The 24,784-nt window shown below is 39.9% G+C and overlaps 2 protein-coding genes across 2 annotated transcripts; both read left to right on the top strand.

The window, feature by feature from the left end:
• The first annotated feature begins 75 nt into the window (after nt 1-75).
• On the top strand, nt 76-23,653 carry itchb (itchy E3 ubiquitin protein ligase b). Its single transcript, XM_006785282.3, has 24 exons — nt 76-216; nt 3,068-3,159; nt 4,074-4,215; nt 6,225-6,349; nt 8,079-8,213; nt 8,493-8,538; nt 8,653-8,834; nt 9,528-9,774; nt 10,579-10,674; nt 10,884-11,058; nt 12,447-12,516; nt 13,169-13,253; nt 13,453-13,581; nt 14,744-14,816; nt 15,267-15,338; nt 15,516-15,604; nt 15,735-15,894; nt 17,545-17,678; nt 19,432-19,572; nt 19,746-19,866; nt 19,944-20,048; nt 20,146-20,242; nt 20,492-20,564; nt 20,930-23,653. The coding sequence occupies exons 2-24, from the start codon at nt 3,090-3,092 to the stop codon at nt 21,027-21,029; spliced, it is 2,667 nt and encodes an 888-aa protein (XP_006785345.1). The 5' UTR covers nt 76-216; nt 3,068-3,089; the 3' UTR covers nt 21,030-23,653.
• Nucleotides 16,109-17,538, top strand: LOC148096921 (uncharacterized). Its single transcript, XM_087833322.1, has one exon. The coding sequence runs from the start codon at nt 16,163-16,165 to the stop codon at nt 16,796-16,798; it is 636 nt and encodes a 211-aa protein (XP_087689448.1). The 5' UTR covers nt 16,109-16,162; the 3' UTR covers nt 16,799-17,538.
• Nucleotides 23,654-24,784: the final 1,131 nt, after the last annotated feature.

The raw sequence follows: 24,784 nt of genomic DNA, 5'->3' as shown, positions 1-24,784 counted from the left end.
AGCACTACAACTCTTGTCCTATCACGGCACAAAGAGGGAGTAGCGTGCGCGCTCCACCTTGTTTCGATCACGTGATACGAGCTTACGAAGATGGTGGAAGTTTCTTCTTCCTTGAAGTGAAACCCCCAACAGAAACCCAAACATCCTGGTGAGCGAAGGCTGGGTGGACACTTTAGGTACAGCGCGTTAGTTTTACAGCTCCTCGCTCGGACTCCGGTAAGTAATGGGAGCCAATTACTAGAGTTCTCATCGGTGATATTAGCTTTTTCCACAGCCGTTGGACTTTGGGATTTCCAGCCAGCCATGATGATGACACAAGCTAGCAGGCTAGTAATTAGCCTGGGCTGGGATGGCACCAGGCTGTCAATTCTGGTGGCCAGCTGACATTCAACACGTACTCAGCAACTCTAGTTAAAAAGGCACAGCGGCGAACATAACTAAAAGTGGTCAGCTTCATGGCTTTTGACTTTGGCAACCAGGGCATACTGTACTTCTTTCTCCGGCTAACCGAATTAGCGTTAGCTTGTTATCAATTCCTTGTTGGATTAAATTATGTAATCTTACGAACGTTTCTTAGCTTAGCATCCAAGACACGGAATGTGGAGGTACATTGGGTAGTTTCTTCTCAGCTATGTGCTGTCATTTGCGAAGGAAGGTGCGCCACACTCAATCTGATATTTTAGTAGTTCGATTAAATGTTTACGCTTAGACGTCATGGAGTCATTTCTCAGTACGCTATTGAGGAATGGAATTTATATTATTATAAATGGGTTCGTGTCAGTGAAGCAGTGAAAAGAAGTGTTATTAAAGGTATACGGAAGCTTGTTGACTCTTCGGGAAACTGACTGCACCTGTCAAACGTCACTGCTCCCAAGTGCCCTCCATTAGCAAGCTGTCCTGACCGCATAGTTTTCTCTTTTGACATAATTGCTTTGTAAACATAATGCAAGAATGACGTTTACGTTATTTTGTGCCCTCAGTCGCAATTGTTCTCAACAGTCTCCGATTTTTACTTATAATGACGGTTTTTGAGTATTGTTTACTTGAATCGTAATATTAGAAAACCCATTTGTCCCTTTTATCTGACAAAGATTTCGTTTTCGTCATTGCGACGGTATGTTGTTTTGATGTGCTGCATTGTTTTGCCCTCTTAGTCATGATGTAAACAGCGTACCCATGTGAGTTAACAAGGTGTTAGCAACCTTGACAATAGAAGTTCAGCATATAGTAATGAAAAGCTCCTCTTATGCGGTTTTGGTCATACTGTTCAAAATAGTTGGTTCAGCTGCAACACCACAGCACTAACAGACAATAGTTGAATCAGTCTGAGTTCAGATTAGTTTCAAGAAACCTCAGATGCACTTTGTGAAATAGTGGGAGATGTTGCCTAGCTGAAAACACAAAAATCCAGTTTAGTATCCAGGAAATGCACTCATCCATGATACACATTCAGCCTACTTGCAAGGATGCAAAGTCAGCAATTATAATGAATTATTGACTGAGACCAGTAGCCAACGTGAAAGTTTACCCGGGAGCTCCTCACTGTCTCCTGCTCTGCTGTGTGCTTAGACTGTTGGATGAGCTAGAGCCGAGGACCCTGCATTATTCAGTGCCACACTGAAGTAACCACAATCAAGAAAAGATCACAGGGCCTGCTTCAGAGCTTTTGGAGTTCATATACTGTTGACATGCTTATAAGCAAACAGTATAACTGGCCCTGGCAACCTTATCCTCAGAACCAATTATTGCTGTTGTCGGTGTATTTTTGGCGTGAGATTTATGTAATTGCTCTCGTGTATTATATAAATGAAATTGTGATCTCAAAGTGAAGACTGGTGACAAAGATCACAAGTTTTTTGTTAGACCCATAAGATTTGCTTTTACAGCCACCTTACAGGTTTCACAGCCTGCAGCCCTGGCCTTTGCCTCCTTTTGTGGTCTTTTATTACCTTCCATGATGATGCAGCATTTAGGAGACTTTTACTGTTGCTTGAACTGATATTCTTTTCATTTTGAGTTTACCGTCAGTCTGTTCTCTTGTTGCTGACGTTTAACAGGTCATTATACTGTTTAGTGTTGTTAAGGATGGAATCCTGAAAGGAAATACAATTATTTTTTTTAATGTAGACTTTCTACTATTCAAAATGACTCTCCAGGTGATGACATTATTTAGGTAGAAGTCTTTATACAAAGGAAAAATATGTATGCATGTTGCTGATGTCCTAAGTAGGGTGTCCGTTGAGCTAAGCTAAGCTAACTTGTTTGCACAGAATAAGAATAATGATTTGGCGTATTTCTTGTTTATCTTAGACTTTGAAGATAATCGGGTAAAGGCTGCTTGCTTCAAGCCAAACCCAGTGAAAGCATTTGCACTGTAAAATGACAGGAACATAGGAAGAAATATGCATTAGAGGTAATTTGGAGCCCACAGTTATGATACTTTTGTGTCAACAATGGAAGATGTACGAGCTTGATGTGCTTTATGCATCTTGCAAGGTTCTTACAGTGACTGACTGTTATAGCTTTGACTGCTGAACTGCAGCTGATTAAATTGACATTAATTCAGTTTTAGTTGCCAAAAATGTAGTCTCAGAGCACTTTACAGACAGGTGTTGGAGCGAGTTTTCCATTAATCAAATAGTTAGTGGTTTGTTTCCCAGCTTTGCCACCAAATGTCTGTGACTGTGTATGAATGAAAGTCATTGTGTACTATTTTAATCTCAGATGTTGTACATTTTAAGAGTATTTCAGTAAGAAATATAGTTGCAGTATAACTCCTGTAGTTAATGAAAATTTGCTCAAAGCTCTGATATTTTTCTATTTTACTGTACAGCATAGATTTGCAGAGATAATTTGTGAAATATAAATCTTTTTAATGTAGTGTTTTATATTTTTTTAACCTATTAATAGTCATAAATCAGTTCAGCTCACAGTGTAAGCTAAATATATTTGAGCTAAATGATCTCACCAGTATGGTGCACATCTGCAACTTACAGATGAGATCATTTAGTCATATCTGTATGAGTTCTGCATGATTGTCACCAACCTAATGATGTGTTGTCTACAGGCCTTTATCCCAGCCCTATGTCATGGCCAGTGGAGCCACCAAGTCGGGCACTTCCAATGGATACCCTATTAGGGCACAGCTACAAATCGTTGGTGAGTCTTCGGTCTTCATCAAAGAAGACAGAGGTTAAAATAAAAGTCAGGTTGACTTATTTTATTTCTGAGCATTCAGATAGCTGCTTAAGTTTTGCAGATGTAAAAATCTGTGCTTCTTGCTATTACTGCATATTTTTTTACTACCAGTTAAAAAAACAACATTTGTATTATTGCTCATTCACAAAGAAAGGAACAGTCTCTAATTGTTATGGTAATAATAGAGTGAGAGAATACCAACCACAAAATGCAGAACAAACTGATTTGCATGTCATAGAGTGAAATAAGAATTTCATCCCCTACAACCACACCACAATTCTGGCTCCCACTAATTACAATCAGTCAGTCAATTATATTTATTATATTCCTGATCTCAACTCATACTGTGTATGAAGCACACCTCTCCACAGAATCAATTTCTTCCATTCCAACATATCCGTCACCACGGGCAAGACCAAAGAGCTGCCCAAGACGTCAGCTGGGTCGTAGACATGCACATGGGTCTGTGGATCAGTCTTCCATCATGACAATGTCTCAAAACATACTGTCAAGACAGCACAGAAGTAGCTAAAGAAGCAGCACATTAAGGTCACATAGTGTTCTAACCAGTCTCCAGACCTGAATCCTGTAGAAAAATTTGTGAAGGGAACAGAAACCTCAAGCTGCCAAGCGGCAGCCTAGAAACCTAAAGGGTTTAGAGTTTTAGCAGTTGGGACTTTGTTTCTCTTCATTAAAATGACTGTCCATTTCTTTGTAAGTAAACTTGTAAATTCAGCAGGGGATCAAATAATTGTTCCCCCACTGCCTTCATACTAGTATTTTGTTCCTAAATTAAAGTTGTAAACAATTTATTTGTTTTGTTTTGGACTCCAACATCTGACTGCTCATTTACTCTATGTATTCTCCCTGTTTAGTGCTATCAGCAAAACTGAAAGAAAACAAGAAAAACTGGTTTGGTCCCAGTCCCTATGTGGAAGTGACAGTCGACGGCCAGTCCAAGAAAACAGAGAAATGTACCAACACTCACAGCCCCAAATGGAAGCAGCCGCTCACTGTGTGAGTCAGTCTTGCCAGGATTACTAGACTCGTATATTAATTCATATCATAGATACTCCTATGCCATACTTCTATTTTATTACCCATAAAAGGTATTTAACTCGAGCCAAACCTGTCTAAATAAAACCTTTATTTAATTTGCAAATGTTTGAATTTATGAGAAAGGATACAGAATGAATTCTAATGTTTAAATGTGCCCATAAAACATCTAATAGCCCACTTACTCAGATAGATGATAGATGCCATAGACTGTTTATGGTCATAAATGTTACTACTTATATTTTCAGGAAACCAAACCAACTGTGTATTTACCAAATCCTCAATTCTGTTCATCTGGATGTAGCGTTTTCAGAGGGAGAAACGAAACAACTAGGGAGCAGAGTAGAGTGATTGCATCATTCACAGTTTAAAAAGATCTATATTTATCTTATGTTGCGACAGACCCTTTTCAGTCCCTTTTCAGGTTTGAACAGTAGGTTAATACAGCTGTGAGATGACCATATTAAGGAAATGCTGACCTCATTATTTGAAACTTTGCCCATGTTTGTATAAATATCCATATGAAAATCAGCAAAAGCATAAAGGGCACCCTTTAAAGATTCTCTAAGCATCTCTATGGAGTGAGAAATATTCAACTATGTTGAAGGAAAACAAAAGTTTTGGCGCTAATAAAATGATAGTAGTTTATATTTGTAGCTTATAAAATATGCATATCAAAAAGAGAGCATATAGTAAATAATGCCTGGTGCTCCTCGGTGAGAAGAGCATCATTCCATTGTTCAAACATTTTACAGCCCATTTAATGGCTATAATCTCTAGAGACTGCATTAAGTGATTAATAAAAACAGTATTAATTACTACCAAATTAAGTAGTAATTTGGGTTTTGGCTCAAAGGAAGAAGTGTACCATGCAAGATTACTGCTGACTGCACTATGTGGTAAGACAAATCATCATTTCAGCAGCAAACTGTCAGTTTCTCTCATGAGAATATAAAAATAGAATTTCACTGAAACTGTGCAATTGTTTTTCGTGCATACGCTCTTGGGCTTGGTTTTCATAGAGAGTTTCCAGTTTAAAGAGAAGAGAAGTTTAAAGACCTGTGTGTTTGGAATTGGCTTCCATTAGCAATTACAGTCCCACACAGTTGGGTGAGTGTCCTGTGCATTTACAGGACTCCTGTTTCCAAGAATGCACTTCACATTTAGTGCACTCACACCACTTCACTTCCTGCAGTAAAAATATTCACACATTTAGCACCCCCTTAATTTTAGCCTAGCTTAAGAAACCTTCTTATTATAGAACCCTCCTACAGTTTCTTTTAGACCAACGGGGGAAGCGTTATTATATAACAAGTGTTTACTATGCGGTGTAACCGGACCCAGTCCACATATCCACTGTCTCTTTTCCTGGTGACTGTTAAACAACTGTCGTAGTGACGGTCATGGACACTCACTGTCCCTGAATAGCTTTTGAACTTCATTGTCTGTGGTTCGCTTTCAGGACAACACAAAGATTTTTGCTGCTCATACAGACAAAGTGGCTTTCACTGTTTTGCTTGGTAAAAACAGTTGTCAAATAGATTGCAGTGCTGGGAATTCCTGAGAGTAATTGGTTGTTATTTCCTATATTTGTAATTATTGATGCTTGTAGAACTTATCATTGGGAATTGTACTTAACACAAATGTTAGATTGGAGCTGTAAAAGGTTTTAAGACTCACACAAAATGGTATTCACTTGACACTGGCTAGCTAAGGACTTGTGATTGAGAAGTGGAGTAAGAACTGCTAACAGATTTATTCATTTAGACAATGGAAAGTCTATAAAAACACTATCAGCACGTATTAATCTGTCAACCTGGTTGTTGAAATGGTGTACACAACCATGAAGAACTTTCCTATGTTAGCTTTTCAATCGAAAAAAGCATTTTTGTTTGTTTTTTTCTTTCTCTTTTTAGTTTGTTTTTTAAACTTTCAAAGGTAACTGTTTCTAAATATATTGGTTTTCACAGGATCGTAACTCCATTCAGCAAACTAGTGTTTCGTGTGTGGAGCCACCAGACCCTGAAGTCAGATCTGTTGCTAGGGATGGCCACGCTGGATCTTAGTGAAACACTCAAATCTAATGACATGAAAAGTGAGTATATATGACACAAAGGGAAAAAAGGTGCGTTCTGCTTTAAAGGTAGAGTAAGGAGTCTAGTCATTTGGGTGGAGTCAGAGTAGAGCTCCTGTACTTCCACACTACAAGGAGCCAGCTGAGGTGGTTCAGGCATCTGACTAAGATGCCTCCTAGGTGAGCTGTGTGGGGACATGTCCAATTGAAAGGAAACAGCTGGGAGATTATGCTTCTTGGCTCTCTGAGGAATACCTCAACTTACCCCTAGAAGAGCTGCAGGATGAAGCATGTTATCTTGGTAAAAACAGTGTCTTGTCACTCTGAGCCTTGCCTCAGAGTTGACATATATATGATTATAAAGATGTATAATTTAGTAAAATTTTTTGCGAAGGGATCAAATATAGAGAATAAATTTTGCAAGCATCTGAGGACAAAAAAAGGGAAACCCTCAACCCTTATCACATACAGACATTTGCCAGTGATGAAGCTAGATCTACTCAAAGTACCACAGAAAGTGTAAATTGGAGAAAAAGTCCCTGTTTTACAAATTCTTGTGCCTTGACAAAGAAGTTTGATACACAAGTCAGACAGCTGTGATAGGCTCCGGCACATAATAATATGCAGCAGAAAATCAATGAATTGACGGTAAATAAGATCCTGGATACAAGCAGTAGAAATGCACTTTGGCTAACCCAAGTAACAAGTTGCACATAGAACAAAGGAGATTGGTAAATATAAGAAATTATATGTGTAGACAATTAGACAGTAATGATTAACTAGTAATTTTCTACTGCAAAAGCAAACTGCTGCAAGTATAAACCACATCACTTTCTGCCCACCAAAGTTTTTGTCAGATAATTTCCTGCTGAGTTGATCCAGGTTTACATGGTTTCACTGCAGCACACATTGCACAATAAATAAATAAATCAGGCAACCGTGGAATACAGAAAGAATTTCAGAGCACTTACAGATGTGGTTTATCTGACTTACACCCAGTAAAACAATCAGTAGAGTATTCCATTTATAATCTTTGTCATTTGCTTGTATGCTGGAAGATTTTTGGTCTGTTTATCTTTGTTTTTCCCTCATAAAGACCCCATTCAGTTCACTGTGCGGTCATTTTTTTAAATTTTTATATGCATGGACCCTGTCCAGCAGAGCAGCGCTAATGACAGGGAGCTCTGGGAGCAAATCAAATGTCAAGAGCTGACTTATGTTTGATATTAGAGCAGGGAAACACATGCTGATTGCCATAACTGTAATTTAAATATTCAAGATTTCATGTTTGAAATCATTTGTTGTGTTTGTTTTTTGTGTTTTGGTGTTGAACCTTTTCATTATTGTACTAGGTACAATATTTAGCCATAACAGAAGCAGGAAAACAGTCTTTTAAGTTATCTTTCTCATTTAATTAAAACATGTATTATAATATATAATTAAATCTCCTGGAGGTGAGCAGGGTAAACTGCTTCTGTCACTGTGCTATCAATAAATGGTTATAGCAGTACTCTTATATTTATTTCTTTTTGTTAGTATCCAGTGTGTGATCTCAGGAGGCTTACGGGGGGCAAAAAGTACTTTTTTTCCTACTATGTGTTGTATAAAATACTACTGTGTATTGTTGGTTAGAATTTTTTAAGGGACATTATACCACTGACTGAGGTAAAGTTTGGTGGCATCATTAATGGCAAGGTTTGTATTTCAGATGCCATAGTAGCACTGACCACCGTGTGTTTCTTGTATGTAGTTTCTGAGGTGGTGCAGACCTTACAACTGTGTGCAGACAGGGACGAGTCAGACGTGGTGGGGGACCTGTCTGTCTGCCTTGACGGCATGACTGTTGATCCTGATATGTTCGCAAAAGCAGAAGCCGACCATCACAGTGAGTCACAGAAGAGCACAAAGAGGAACTTACATTAGAAGCATGTGAAGTTTTTCATTTTATGTTGTCATTTTTTTGGTTTGTTTTATTTTACAATTTTTTTTTTTAAACTGAAAAAGGGGACTGAAGATATTTTGACTTTTTTTTTTTTCCAGAAGTTCAACTTTTCATCCATATCAGCAGTACTAATAGCAGAGTTCTTAATTATTTGACTGGTTATGTTACATTCTAACAGAATCTCTCATTTTGACTCATTTCTCTTGCATGCTTTTAATTCAGGTACACCAAATGGGGAGTCGCAGCCAAATGGTGATCATTCCATAAGGTACAGTACATCTTCCTGTCTTTAGTCAAGTTCTACCAGTGTCACATTTCTGGTTTCTTCTTCTCTTTTTTTTTCCTGCTTTGTTTATCAGTATCCACCCACCCTCCTCCACAGGCACAGTCGAGACAGCTCTCCGGCTGTGGACAGCATAGAGCACAAGTCCTCTCCTAGTGGCCGTAGATCAGTAAACAGCACAGGGTCTCCATCGGTATCTTCAACAGGGCTGAGGCCTGTTCGACCACCTAGGCCATCTAGACCTCCACCTCCAACCCCACGCAGACCCACCTCTTCACCAGGTAAGAGATTTAATGAGTGAAAACTACTCTAATCTGTCGAGACACTGAACTATGAACTAAAGGAAAACGAAGAAGAGACACTCTTTTTCTATACCCACTCTCTACCATCATTCCAGTGTCAAATATTTAACCAAGAGGTAGATCTGGAATTGAGCCAAAACACAACTTGCTCTGGATATGTTTGTACAACCGGTTTCCTTAAATATGAGCTTTCTTCATGCACAGCAACACAGAGATGCACAATAAGATCATTTCTAGCTAAATCCTCTCACACATGCGCCTTAATGATCTGTTATAATCATATTAATTCCACAGTTTTGTTCTTGCACTCCAAAATGGGGCCGATTCACACAATTCATGATTGGCAGCTCAAAATAATCTTTATTAAACTTACAGTGTTCTTTGTTTCAACTATGCAGTTCATTCGCTGTCTGAAACGAGCCATTTTAAGTTAAGTTTCTTCTAATTGGCTGGCCCTCACCAGTAAAAAAAGATTTGAACAAAAGTGCTCATAGTTAGATCCATGTCCCTAAGGTGAATATTTTAAGGAAATAGTGACATCACACAGTAGTGACATTCAAGAGCAGAAAAAACTTTCTTAAAATTTGTTTAGAGCAGTGTGAAGCCTGTTGAAGCCTTGTCCATATGCTCTGGCCGTGTTTAAAGTGAGGATCCACCATTTTCTTTCCTCAGCATCTTCCAGCAATGGCTCTGCTGCAGCAGACTGCAGCGACGGCCAGTCAGGTTCTGATACCCCAGTGCGAGCGCCGGCCTCGGGTTCCTCATCAGCCCCAGACTCAAGTCCATCATGGGGCTCTGACAGGAACTCCACAGTGGCCTCCGGTTCTGGAGCTGCAGCAACCAGGCAGCCGACCAGCACCATCACCCCTGCTGTCACTCCCAGAGTCCCCGCAGTCAGCACAGGACCCTTGCCTCCTGGGTTGGTGCTCATTTTCTAATTCTTGCAGAAGAACTGAGAGAGGTTTTCTGTACAGTCATAAGTCATGAACGTGAAAGAATGGAAACAATTATCTAATCTCCAAAGCCACGCTAAGCAATAATAGTGCCCAAGCCAAACTGCTAATTGCTAAAGCGGCTGACTGCGCTGTAGTATAAATGGACCAAGGAAAGGAAGCTCCATCCAGAGGAAAAAATGCTTAACTACTGAGGAAAAATTAAAGAAAAGGGGCTGTTGCTTAGCCGTAAATTAATGTTTTCTAAAACAGAACAGAAATACCTGAACAAGACAAGGTCAGATGAGCATTTATATTCCATTCATCAATCTAATGACACATTAGATGGCGGAGCATGCCGAATATTGTAAAGATAAAAAATCAAACAAATAATATGCAGACATGAGTGATAAATGTGAGAGCAGCTTTTAGCATAGCAGAATCTTCTTACTGAAAAGACAAGGTGACATGCTACTTGTTTGTCTGTTGAGAGCAGATATGCCTAAACAGTGAATGACTTTATCTCACATTTTATATATTAAACATGGTTGTGACGATGATGGTCTTTTTTTGGTCTGGCTTCATCCAGCCTGTAATTCTGTAAACATCCCTTTCTGAGCTCTGTGCTCCTATGACATCATTGTGACCTTCACTGGCTGTTAGCTGTTTTTCTACTAGGATGACTCATGTAGAAAATGCTAGAAATTATAAATCTGTACATAATCTGCTAGAGTAATGTCTTGCACCATTAAGAAAAGTGTCCTGAACTTTATCATTGTTCCTTTTTCTAGATGGGAGCAGAGAGTGGATCAGAACGGCAGACTTTATTATGTTGATCACGTGGAGAAGAAAACAACGTGGGAACGGCCTGAACCACTGCCCCATGGGTAAACAAAAAAACCCCTCTTTCACTTAGATTTTTCTCAGAAAGTCATCTCTAGTGTTATTGGACTGTTATAATAGTAGATACTGGTAATATTCTTGTTGTTCACTTCGTCCAGTGATATATTTGTCATGTCCTTTAGCCTGGAAAAAGTGTATGGTTTTTCTGTCATTAAAGCACTTATCTCTCCCCCCCCCCCCAATACGCCTTCAGCTGGGAGCGTCGTGTTGACCAAATGGGGCGGGTCTACTTTGTTGATCACATGACACGTACCACCACATGGCAACGCCCCACTGTGGAGACAGTGCGCAATTATGAACAATGGCAGCACCAGCGAAGCCAGCTGCAGGGCGCCATGCAGCAATTCAACCAGAGATTTATATTTGGGGTGAGACATCCTCTTTATCATGTGATGCATTGTGTTGACTTGGATGGTAATAAGCTGGAATATAGTGACTATAGGTGTGTCTCATCTGTGAATTTACAGAGTCTTGTAATACAAATACTAAATGCAAAGAAAAGCGTCTGGACTTCTTTAAGTTGCTTGAAGACGTTTCACCTCTCATCCGAGAAGCTTCTTCAGTTCTAAGGTCAAATGATGGGGAGTCCCAGATTTAAACCTAGTGGGAGTATCCCCTCAAAGAGGGACAAAAAGACCCCCTGATGATCCTCTAATCGCCTGAGCCAAGGTGTGAAAATGGGTGTGGGTCGCAATCAGCCAGGGTTTCGGGTGAGCTCATTGTGAAACCTGGCCCCATCTTATCATGCGAATTCCATCTGACTTCAAGAATTTGACCTTAGAACTGAAGAAGCTTCTCGGATGAGAGGTGAAACGTCTTCAAGCAACTTAAAGAAGTTCAGACGCTTTTCTTTGCAAGCTCCTTTGACTACGATGACCTGGATTACTGAGAACCTTCACAGACACAAATACTAAATGATTAGGAAATCGGATTTTGATTGAAGATCGATTGAAGGATGCAAGTTGAGAAAAAAAGCTAGATATCTTTCTTTTCTTGAAGCATTTTATACAAAATATATACATAAGTACTGTGCTGGATATAGCTTATAGTTTACTTTATGTTGCCATATTTCTGTGACATTGCTATTAATGGAAAAAGGTGGCTCACTGCTTTTGAGATGTTACTTTGGCCCTGTAGTTACAGGCCTCTTGCTCTAATATAGAATAGAATAGCCCTTTATTGTCATTGTACATGTACAACGAAATTGTGGGTGCTCCACGCCACCTGTGTCAGAATAAAATACAAATAGTAGACAGCAGGAATAAGCGGGGTGTGGGGGGGACGGTGTTTGTTAACAATCCAAATGGCCCAGTGGAAGAAGCTGTTTTTGACTCTGGAGGTGTGGGACCAGATTGACCTGAGGCGCCGGCCAGAGGGCAGGTGGGTCCAGGTGAGGTCAGCGGACATGTTGGTGCCCAGAAACTTGAAGGTGGAGACAGATTCTACCTGTTCTCCATTTATAATGAGAGGGGAGTGGACCTGTGACCTCCTGCCTCCCTGAAGTCCATTATGAGTTATTTTTGTTTTAAGGACATTAAACCTCTGGTTATTTTATGAGCAACATGGGGACAAGTTCTATGCCTCCACCCCGTACTCTGACTTTGTTTGGTGGGTTGAAAACACAAAAAGATGCACAGTAGTTGGGATTGCTGTGCCACTGCATATGCCAAGCTTGTTAAACACAAAGCTTGGCATGTCTGTAATGTCATACATACAAGTGAACACGCTTCATTAACAATCATCTTCTGATGTGTAGGCCCAAGACCAGGCCACAGCCACTCAAAATAAGGAGTATGATCCTCTTGGGCCTCTACCACAGGGATGGGGTAAGGTCATAATGACTTTCTAATTTAAATACAAAAGTTTCTGTCACTGTTAACTACAATTGTTGCTAAGAGACATCCACACAGGAAGCCATTTGCTTGTTGTGCACTGCTTTGTTGCTGATAGTGTTTTACCAGCGGACATTCAAGGTTCCAGTTGCTGAGATGAACTCTCACATATGTCAATCAGTGTCCTACACTCTCATTGGAAGTGGCTTAAATCACATATTGTTCTCATATTTTCTGTCACATTTGAATTTTTCATTGTTTTACCATTTGAACATCAGTTTTTAACATTTATTGTGACTGTCTTCTGGAACCTGTTGGATTATATTCGATGTCTCCATTGGGGACTTTTTTTCTAGCAGTAGCCTGGTAGCTGCTGAGCTGCCAGCCTTGATATAAAGTGTTATATCCTGATAGCCACAGCAGGATTTATTTTTATTATTTAATATAACCCCTTTAAATTAAGCTATCTTTATATTTGATTAAGGTAGAGATATTTGTAGCATGAAAAAGACACTCGTCCCTAATTTCTCAATAATTATAAAGTTAATGAATTCTTAATTGTGGCTTTTGCATTAATCTATTATAATGTAAAGTAAAGATGGAGTTAGGGTAGGGCAATATAATGTCTCACTTTGTGTGCTTGCAGAGAAGAGAACAGACTCCAATGGCAGAGTTTATTTTGTGCATCACCCTACACGGTCAACACAGTGGGAGGATCCAAGAACACAGGGGTTAGTGTGTGTGTGTTTGCATATTGAGGCGACTTTTGTTGTGATTTGGCGCTATATAAATAAAATTGAATTGAATTGAATATTCCACTGTTTTTGTTATCAGATAAACATGTAAAACTTGTATATCTGTAATGGGTTTTTTTTGATAACCTTTACTGAGAACATTAAACAGCAAAAAGGTCTAATGTCGTTTTTTCAGTTTGCTGAATGAGAAGCCCCTTCCTGAAGGCTGGGAGATGCGCTTCACTGTAGACGGTATTCCTTATTTTGTCGACCACACCAGGAGAACCACCACCTACATCGACCCCCGCACTGGAAAATCCTCACTGTATGTTATTCCAATGCATTCCTTTCCATTCTCCCAAACTTTTAAGGCTTCAGAAAGATATAGAAGACACAGTCACATTGGCTAACTAAAAGATGTACATTCTTTTCAAAAATAGTTTTATTGCTAATTACTGCCATAATGATACTTTGTAACAGAAGCAACAAACACGTTTATATCTCAAACCATCTTTGTGTTCTTCTAAACATAATCATCATTCTTTTAAAAGACATTCTGAGTATTTTGGAAACAACTACCATGTTTTATCTTAATAGTCTGGTTTGACTGAAGAAGGTACTAAAGAAACACAACAACAAAAAGCTGTGCTGCTATATGAATTTGTTTCTAAAATAACTTATTGGTTTGTCTTTGGGATTTTGTTTTTCCTTTTAGTGGCCCCTTTTTAACTATCATTTGTTAGTGACATGTGATCTGGATTCACTGTCAGTGACATTCTGGCTGCACACAGTCTTTTCAACTGTTCTGTGTGCCACAGATAAGTAAGCAAGTGCGTTTGGGTTTCCAGCCAGAGAATACAAAAGACTGGTTTAATGTTATGCAGAAAGTCATTCTGGTGTGCTGATAAGCTGTTACTGAAACAAAGGCAGGTACTTGAAGACCTTTTTTGTTTGTTGTTTTTTGTTTTGCTTTTTTGGGGGGGGGGGGCAACATAAATAGTTTAATTTCACAGTTGATCTAGCATCTCACAAGGTAGCTTTGATATACCTGATAGTTATGTTTCAGCTGATTTTCAGTCATATGTGTCACTGTCCTAAGAATCCCTCTCTAATTTTAGAAGTCGTGACGCATTAGTCTGATATGACTAATGGGTCACCTAGTCTCCTACAGCATTCTCAGTCCTGATAGTTACTGAGTTGAGGCTTGGGTCTGGTTTTTTCACTCAGGTGGAAAAACCAGTTTGGGTGGAAGGTGATGAGAATGTGGTTATGTAAACTAAGAGGAGCAGTGGCAAAATTCACATGTTTATAACCTTCTCGTGTACGTTTTTGTAAGTGGATCGCTTTTTGAAAATATATTTTGCAAGGACATTTATGTGGGCGATCATGGGAGTGGAAGCGAGTGTGAGATCGAAATATCTGAAAGTAATATTTAAGGTATTAACGAATTAAATGAAACTCTGGTTTTTCCTTCTTTTTTGTCACAGTGAAAATGGACCCCAGATCACCTATGTTCGAGACTTCAAAGCCAAAGTACAGTACTTCAGATTCTGGTGCCAGGTGGGTGTCACTACAGGAAAGGAGAGTTGTTGTCTTTAGAATAAAAATCTGCAGATTCCTGGCATTTTGTGTATCATATCCACTGACACTATGTGGAAACTGGATTATTTCATATCTTTCTAATGGATCTCTCAAATTGCGTGATGAAACAAAGTAGAGATGAATTCAGTTTAGTCAGTCATAAATTTATTCACGGTGACTGATGACCTTAGGTTCATTTCAACTCAATTTGTTGTTATCAAGTCTGAACTCCCACAGTCTTCGATGGATAACAAAAAATCCCAAGTCATCATAAACAGAGGAGTGCACTGTTTATGCTTTATTTAGTGTGCATGTGTAATATTTGTGTGCGTACCATGTTAAATAAAAAAAATGTAATCCTTCTTTTAAGGCGAACCAGTGAGTCTTCACTGCAAAATTAACTGTTGCTGGCATTTTTCTTTTCTCCAGCAACTGGCGATGCCTCAACACGTCAAGATCAACGTATCCAGAAAAACCCTGTTTGAGGACTCCTTCCAGCAGGTACAGCAACCACCTTGAGCCACACTGTTCATTGTATTTATTAATGCATAATAATGACAAAAGTGCAGGGCATAAAGTAAGCAGACTGTAAAATTCCTAATTATGATACTGGGGTATTTTGTTTTAGAATAATAGTGATTTCACAGGTGGTATATCAGTCTGTTGTCTTTGTTATAGATAATGAGCTTAAATGCTCAAGATCTGCGAAGGAGGCTGTGGATCATCTTCCCTGGAGAAGAAGGGCTTGACTATGGCGGTGTTTCCAGGTTAGTTATGAGAGGTCTCAGAATTCATAGCATAGAACTATTATTGGGCTGCTGCTGTCATTTTTATTTATGTATTTGCTGGATTTCTCATCCCACACTCACTTCTGCCTTGTCTTCTCCTCACTCACAGGGAGTGGTTCTTCCTGCTGTCCCATGAGGTTTTGAACCCGATGTATTGCCTGTTTGAATATGCTGGTAAAGATAACTACTGTCTTCAGATCAACCCAGCCTCCTACATCAACCCTGACCACCTCAAGTATTTCAAGTTCATAGGACGCTTTATTGCCATGGTTAGTCACTTTCTCATATGCTGGTTTTAAAGCTGTAATGGCAAGTAAGATATTGTAAGAGTCACTGTAGCATTATTTATAACAGTAAGGTGTTTCTCTTTGGCTCTCAGCGAAGGCGGTCGCACTTTTCTCCCCTCCTCTCCCTTATCTTCCCTGCTTAGCTCCTCATGTCCTTGTCTTGTGTCGTGTTTTGTTTTTTTTTGTTTTTTTTGTATTACTTTCCCTGGAACACACTCTCACAGTCTGTTTCTAAAACCTAAAGAGAATTATGGATTTGATCAACTGGTCTCTGAATGCTATTGACACCCTTTTCTCAACGAGAAGTCTGGGCTCGGGAGAGCCCGAGTGCCCTGGAGGGACTTTCCCTGCCGGATACACGATGGACGGGTGGCAGACATGGAGGATCGTGTGCCTGGCGGGACTGTCGATCGAGGACGCTGAAGATATCTACCTATTCGGAACCATGATAACAGGGTTCTTGCTGATCGGAGCTGGCTTGGCCTTGGCTTATCGGAGAATTAAGAAAGCGGAACTGGCTGTTCAAACCCCCCCAAGGCTGCCCGCTGGGATTGAAATGATGGGACGAGGTGCGGCTTCTCAGAAAGGGCTCACTGAATGCAGCATGGTTAAGAGCTTGGAGGCGCTAACGGCTGCAGTGAAGGCTCAGAATAACACCTCTGAGTGTATATTGGATTACATCAGGGAAGAATCCACTCGGAACAACACCTCTGGGCGGAAGCTAGATTATATCGCGGATCAGTTGGCTGCGGTCGTGAGGTCTCAGAATCTGCTCTGTGAGCAAAAGACTGAAAAGACTACGGAATTGAAGGTAAATAACATCATGGAGAAACTCGCAGCTATCCAACGGGAGATTGAGAGACCAGTGTCGGTGTCGGAGTGTTAAAACAGCTTGAAATTCTCATGAGTTGTTTGTAAAAGAAAAATCACCGTTATAATAATGCGGCTACCCCTTCGGCGCCAGCTGTGGGCTCAAGGCCGGAGCCGAACAAAAACTCCCTGATAACGACTGTGTTGAGTCTGTTCCTTCCCATTCCATGCAAGGCCACCTGGGTTGGCTGGTAGACTGTTTACTTAGCCTGGCAGGGCGAAGGACACTGTCTCAGCTGAACTATGGACACGCACACACACACACTTACACAGCACACATTCATCCCCCTCCCTTTTCAAACGTCTTCGATGCTTGTTTCCTGCGGGGAACACAGCGGGTCTGTGTACCGCGCTGGAATGGTAGCGCTGTGCAGGGCGGCTGCTGTGTTCGCTTTGGATTACTCCTCACCCCCCACCCAATCCTGTGGCTTGTCATGTCCTTCACAATGTTATGCTGTGGACATTTATGTGCTTTTTGAGCAGAGGAGTTTTTTTGTTTCCTGTTCTCATGCTGTCCTACCATGGAAGCACCGCATGAGTAGAGGTCTCTTTTTTTCCTCTTGTACTTTCCCATTGTAGTGTACATTTCAGTGTTTTTCTGTAACGCTGCCAATCTCCGACTTGTATCCCCATGTAATGTCTGTGTTGTGTGTGTAAGGTCGGGGGGTGTCCCATTTCACTGCAGGGCAACCTGCATGTGGCGAATAAAGCTTTGATTGATTGATTGTGTGTAATAATGATGAACATGCATTTCCCCCTCAGGCTCTTTTCCATGGCAAGTTCATCGACACTGGTTTCTCACTGCCATTTTACAAGCGCATCCTCAACAAGCCGCTGACCCTTCACGACCTGGAGTCCATTGATCCGGAGTTCTACAACTCCCTCATGTGGATCAAGTGAGTTCACAAAACTGCTGTGTGTGTGTGTGTGTGTGTGTGTGTGTGTGTGTGTGTGTAAAGCGGTTTGAGAGACGATGCATTCTTAATTATTCTCATTCTAAATGAACTTGTTGACATTTCTTATTACAAAGTTACTAATACATTAGATTGTTTATGTCTTTGTATTGGTGTGTATCACCCTGTACATCTCAGGTTTTATTTATGAAGAGAAGAGAAACACGAGCAGCACATTAAGCACACTGTTAATTTGTGTGGAGAAATGACACATCACTGCACTTTGTTACACTAACTCATTAATGAAACAAGAACTGTCCCCCAAATGGCAGGGGCTGTAATAAAACTTTGATGTTTTATGATTTTTATTACAACATGCTGACGTCAGCCTGCTGACAACGCGCTGATACCTGACCTTTGACCTGTGACCTTGAAGCACATACAGTCTAAAATGGTTTATTTTTTTCACCCACATGATTGGGGCAGAATTGGCTGAAATCTTTTGCTTTTATAAGCTGTAAAAATGTGAGGTTTTTAAGATGTATTCATGCAGTGTGTGATTTCTTTTGCGAAACATTATGGGTCCATCTTGACGTTGTAGGCTCTCATATTGGGGGGAGTGACCATATGTCCTTTCATATTGCACTGGTCAACTTGGGCACTAAAAATGAAGGTCAACCCAGTTGCTCACATCCCCAGAGACCCTGTTATTGGGAAGTTTGAAGAAAATAAATTGTGGGTAAAATAAAGCTTTTACTGCTTTTCACATTTTGTGGGGAGTTGACTTTGATCCGATAATTTTTAATTTAATTTTTTTATTTATTTTTTTACCAGAAATTAAATAGACTCAAGCTGTCATGGGTTTTTACCATCACATAATATCTTGAAAACTGTGGATGCTACACTGCTGACAAACAAAACAAATTAAGCCGATTACATATTTCCTGTCTTTGTGGGGACAGCCAATTGAAATGATGCCTCAAAACCCCCTCAAGACGAGTACTGAGCTCAGTCATTTGGGATTGCAAAGTCTAGTCCTATTAAGTAATCTAACCTACAAAGAACTGGAGAAAAAAAATCAGTGAAGTCTTATCTAAAAAGCTTGAGAAGAAAAGTGGCTAGACTTCTTGAGTGTTTTTTGAATAAGTTTCACATCTCATCCGAGAAGCTTATTCAGTTCTGGAAGTTTTATATTAACTGGCTACAGATGACATAAATATTTTTATGCCATCATTAATTGTTAACAGAACCCCAGCACAATGATCAAAACCTCCTAACATCCTGCGGTTAGCCAAACATCTCATGTGATTTTTAGTCCTTTTTAGTCACATGAATAACTGAGACTAGTATCTCAAAACTGAATTTACATTTTTACAAAATAATTGAGTCCATGTTCTTCAGTCACTTTTAATTACCTTCTAATGCTACTCACACTGTTCAAGCTTAACATTTCCTGGGGAAACCCTGAAGAAAATGTTCTTAAAATTGGGCCTTTAGTAGCTCTAAATCCCCTTAGGCAACATTTTAGCTGGATGAGCGGAGGAAGAAATCTCGTCAGCAGCATTAATAGGTCACTGAAACGTGTTAGTCTTTAACCCTTGGTCAGGTTTTCAAATCATTCTTGGCTGCAGCAAATTTCCTGTGGTGTTAGACTCTCAGAGCTTTAAGTGTAGAATGTGTCATGATAACGGAATAACATGACATGGATGAAAACTTGTTGTAACAGTAATGCTGCAGGGACCTTGTTGCTCTTTAGGGATAACAACATTGAGGAGTGCGGGCTGGAGATGTTCTTCTCTGTTGACAAGGAGATCCTGGGGGAGATCTCCACCCATGAGCTGAAACCAGGAGGAGGTGACATCCAAGTCACAGAAGAGAACAAGGAGGAGTACATCAGGTGGATTTCAGGGTTTTCCATTTAGTTGTTAATTCAGATCATTGTCATTTATTATTATTATTATTATTATTATTATTATTATTATGTCAATTCAATGTAAGGCTCATATGACATGTTTATTAAGATAAGAGTTTTTTTAGGTTTTAAGATTGGGCTTGTGTTTGCCTGTGCAGGCTGGTGGCAGAGTGGCGCCTGTCCAGAGGAGTAGAAGAGCAGACACAGGCTTTCTTTGAAGGCTTCAATGAGGTCCTCCCTCAGCAGTACCTGCAGTACTTTGATGCAAAAGAGTTGGAGGTATGCTTAAAGACAAATACTCAAGAATGGAGTGGGCGGTCTACTTTTTGTCTTAATGAAAATGTATTCCGTCCCAGGTCATGCTGTGTGGTATGCAGGAGATTGACCTGGTAGACTGGCAAAGAAACACCATCTACAGACACTATGCTCGCAGCAGTAAACAGATCGTCTGGTTCTGGCAGGTCGGTGTGAAGCCAAAGAAGTGACTCATTAAACTGAAGTGTATAATAATATGATAATATGGTCTTTAATCTTTCTTGTTTGTTTTTTCTCCTGCAGCTGGTGAAAGAGATGGACAATGAGAAGAGGATGAGACTGCTGCAGTTCGTCACTGGTACCTGTCGCCTGCCAGTCGGAGGCTTCAATGACCTCATGGGTAAATATTGCAGGGATGACCATTTGAAGTGCCAAATGATTCTACATGCAGCATGACGCCAAAGGATAACCTACAAAGTTTTGTTGGGGGTTTATTTCAGTTGTATGTTTGTTCTCATGGTTAAGATTTAAGCCATTTGTAGCCTTTAGTGTGTTAGGTAGGAAACTGTCAAATTATTACAATTTGTTTTGAAAGTTCACCTTTTCTGTAAGGATCAAACTTAACAGTGAGTTGTGCTTCACCTCGTAGGAAGCAACGGTGCTCAAAAGTTCTGCATTGAGAAGGTGGGAAAAGAAAACTGGCTTCCCAGAAGTCACACATGGTGAGTTCATACAGAGGACTAAAGAAACTACTGGGTGCGGATGGATGATAATGGGCATACACCTCACACCCCACCTCATGTAAAAGAACAGAACTGTTTTGATTTGCAGAAGTGTTATGGACAGTGGTGAAATAACTATGGAGACAGTACAGTTATCCAATTGGGCCTGGATATTATGAAGGCAGATTTACAACCTACTTCAGAGTTGTTTCAACTGTCCTTAAACTTCTTTAGTTTTCATCCAAGCACACAGCTCCACACTGACTTGCAAACATAGGCTCACTTCAGAATCAAGCTAGGTTTGTTGTGGTAGCACCAGAATCAGCTTTTCAAGCTAAAATACATTTTTAATGTTCATTTTCCAGCTTCAACAGACTGGATTTGCCACCCTACAAGAGCTACGAGCAGCTGAAAGAGAAGCTGATGTTTGCCATTGAGGAAACGGAAGGCTTTGGACAGGAGTAAAGAAAACCAGGGGGAGCTGGGTGCAGGAGTCTGGAGGAATGAAAAAACCCCACCAGTGTTCAAATCAGGGAGCCTCTTTAGAATAGGCAGGAGTTTTTGGGAGTTTGTGCTCATGCATGCACTCACATGTGTAGTACTTCTATGGGAGCATATGCTAGACTGTTGCCTGCATGTTGTTGGGTTTTGGGCACGGGCCCTGCACACTGCAGTCTCAGCAGGCCTCTGCACGCCTGACAGCTTGGAGAAATTTTTGTATCGTTTCAAACCAAAACACAGACGCTGCTCCCGTCTCTCAGAATGTGCACCGCTCTATGCCCGGTGAACTCGTCCTCTGTGACATCTGTTTAACAAGACTACAGGTTTTTTGTTTTGTGCTTTCGACTCATATGATCATGTCAGGTAAGAAGGAGGGGTTAAACTGAAAACATCTTGACCTGACGGAGCACAAGAAGTTCCAGGAGTAAAACTTTTAAAGAGATTGAGAGGGTCTGCTTTTTCTTCTAAAACTGACGTGAGAGTCACCAAAAATCATTTTTAAATTCTGTTGTTTTAGAATCAAACTCACACTTTGATCTGCATCTTAATTATAACAAGACCCTTTTTTTCTCAAAAGTAGTGCTTCAAACTTTTACTAACAGACAATCCTGGTGCTTCAGAGAGATTTGGCCACATGCCTATTTTGCGTTCCTGCTTCTTTAGTATTTGATCTGGGAATCGATTCGATGATTGTGAAAAGTGTTGTAACCTCCATTGTCTTTAGTGGTGGGAGGAGTGGAAGAGAACTTAGAGGCCCTAGTTTTATAGGGCCACAGTTTGCACGCTGTGATGTGTGATGGGGGACACTGGATTAGAGTATCCTGGGGGAGTCTTTTAAGTTATTCATCTCAGTATCAGCTTTAAAATGTTTTCCAGCTTTCTCCTTTTATTTCACGGGATAGTCTTGATTAAAAATTAAATAAATTAACATCCTGAGGAAATCCTTTTAGTAATTAATGAATCGAGATTTGTTTTGATGCTATTTAAAGTTAAAAGTTTGAAAACAAGACGCCAAAATCAAGTCAAACCAAATCAACTTTTAAATGATAATGGATATTTTGAATGCTCACTTAACAGCTTGAAAATAAGCAGTTTGTAGCTTTTCGTACACGTGTAGCATTTGAATTGGATCGAGCTCTTTGCCTTAGTTGAACTTTTACAAACCCTACAGCGAGAGACAAAATGAAAGAGACAAAGCGTTTTGGAATTGAAAAAGGTTGAATTCTGTCTTCCCTTTTCCACTTAGAGGAACATTTTACCTTTAAATGCTTTTAGCAGAGAAAGCAGTTTGTAATTCTATAGTTTGTGGATTTGGGTAATTCTAAGAAAAACAGAATTTTAAAGCTGTGTGAGGCATTGTACTGCTCCAAGGAAAAAAATAAAAGTCATAAATTCCTAAGAAAAAAAAGTCTGAGATTAAAGTGGTAAATTTATAAGAGGGGGAGGGGTGAGCCCGGACTTCAAATTCAGACCCGAGACAACACCACCTGCTGGTTCGTGCCTGCAGTGCATCACAGCTGACAATTATGGTCACAAAATGACCTTCTCATTATAAACATCTGCACTTTGAAGATACTCGCCCATGATTCAGGCCTGTTCAAATGAAAACAACATACAGACTGAGATGACGTGATAACTGTTATCACAGACCAGCACTCTGTAATGTGACCACTTCTTACCAAAACTTTTTTTTTCTCCTAAAATAACCACTTTAATCTCAGATGGGATCTTGGTTTTTTTTGTTGTTTTTTTTAAATCCTGCATTATTTTTAATGTCATGATTTTAAGCTTTTTGGGTTTTTTTTCTTTAAAAATGATAAGTCTTCCATAGCTTCATATTCTTAAATTTTTACCTTACCTAGAATACATTACGAAAGTGAAAAAGTGTGTTTGTGTGTGAGAGAGATTCTTGCTTCACCTTCTTGGTTATGTATCATGGAACAGCTGACTTGGGCAGATTGTTGTATTAAAATGTGAATGCACAAAGAAACCTCCTGATGCTTTACCAAGGTGGTATCCAGAGTTGTGTGTGTGTGTGTGTGTGTGCGCGCTGAGGTTGGTGTAGTTTGGCATCAATCATATGAAATTTAGAGCAGCACGTAGTGTGGGTTCTCATTTTTAGAGCGCTCCTTTGAATGATTCAGGTTACACACTTGAAAGACTGTTGCGGTCACTGATGGGGGCATTGGATTCAGGCGGTGTTAGTCTAATAAAGCACGGCACTTTCTTTCCCAACACCCCCAGCGTGTTCGAGTTCCATCCTGCTTTGTCTGTACCCCTGGACTCACCGTTTCCACGTGCATGGTGAGATCATCTGTCATTAGCCTTCAGGTAGCCTTATTTCCACCCTCAGGCTTCAGGCATGCTTTGTTAGCAGCTTGAGGCCGGCAGAGATGATCCACCGCAGGTTGCTTTATGCTAAAGTGAATACTCTGGACTGCACTGGGGGGGTCACGTGGCCTGTTTTTAAATAGTCAAGTGTGACCTCGGCTAGGCCAACAACTACTGAGACAATGCTAGCATAAAAACTGATGAATGTATGAAGATGGAAAGTTGGTCTAGTTGCCTATTTACAGCTTTGCCTCAGATTGTTTGATCTTGTTCTGGGTCGATCGCATATTAAAATCTTGGGAACATAGTTGAATAGATATGTAAATATTAACTGCTCCTTTTTTTTTTGTTTTTGGTTTTTTTTTGTTTTATTTTTTTGTCTAGAAGCCTCCATATCCAAATAAACCACTGTCACTCCCCTGTACATGAAACAAAGTTGTAAATGGTGTCAATAACAAAGTTTCTTTTTTAAAAGAGAGGTTTTAAAAAGAGGTTTATGTTAACACTATTTTCTTTTCCCTGTTTAATTTCTGATGTATATGAACGATGTGTAATATAGATAATGCCACCTTAATAAATTAACTCAAAAATGTGTGTGTGCGTGCCTTTACTGGGACGCAGTTGGTAAAGAAGACATTTTGTATCATCTTGTTTATCACTTTGATTTTCTTCCAGTTTACAGTAGTCTTGCTTGCCCTGGCAGGTTTAAGGACACAGTTGTGGTTTGGTTCCTTATCCTCTCTGATATGATAAGCATTTTCTCCTTACATGTGGTGTTTCACTACCCACGCTATCAGGATATTTACTGTGCCAGATGCATCCTGGTTGCTTTTTCCAATAAGCAAGCTTGCATGCTTTCTTGGGACTCTGACCTAAAATGCAACTGCAGTTACCCAACAGCAAGAGGGTCAAGGTCTAAGGCAGCCATTCGCAAAGTCAAAGTCAGCGCAAGCTGTCTGTTATAAACTGCTAAATCTACCCAGGCGTATGCAAATTGTAAAGGCTGATGCGTGACCCACCTGTTACTGGGAGACAAACAAGATCAATAAACTTTGGTCAGAGTAATGGGTGAAATCACAAACTAACCACCGTTATTTACCGATTTTAATTGACCTTTTTATATTAATACATTTCAATAAACATGTAACTACATGTGTTTAATTTCAAGCTGAGTTTCTTCCACACTTTGGGAATCACTGGTCTAAAGCATAATGTAATGTAAAAGAATGTACAGAAGTAGTTAAATAAGTGAAATTTGGTGTTGGAAACATTTTTGGGTGATTCACCATTATGAATGAAAACTAACAGTAAAGGCTGATTTTAAAGGAAAATTTACCATCTACTGAGAGTTGAGCTGAGGTTAAAAGCAATGGTAAAAACTGGTCATT

Source organism: Neolamprologus brichardi, chromosome 20 (genome assembly GCF_056152115.1).
Source record: "Neolamprologus brichardi isolate AB-2024 chromosome 20, ASM5615211v1, whole genome shotgun sequence".
Classification (NCBI taxonomy): Eukaryota; Metazoa; Chordata; class Actinopteri; order Cichliformes; family Cichlidae; genus Neolamprologus; species Neolamprologus brichardi.
Note: the sequence above shows the minus strand (reverse complement) of the source record. Positions and strands in the feature narration are given on the sequence as shown.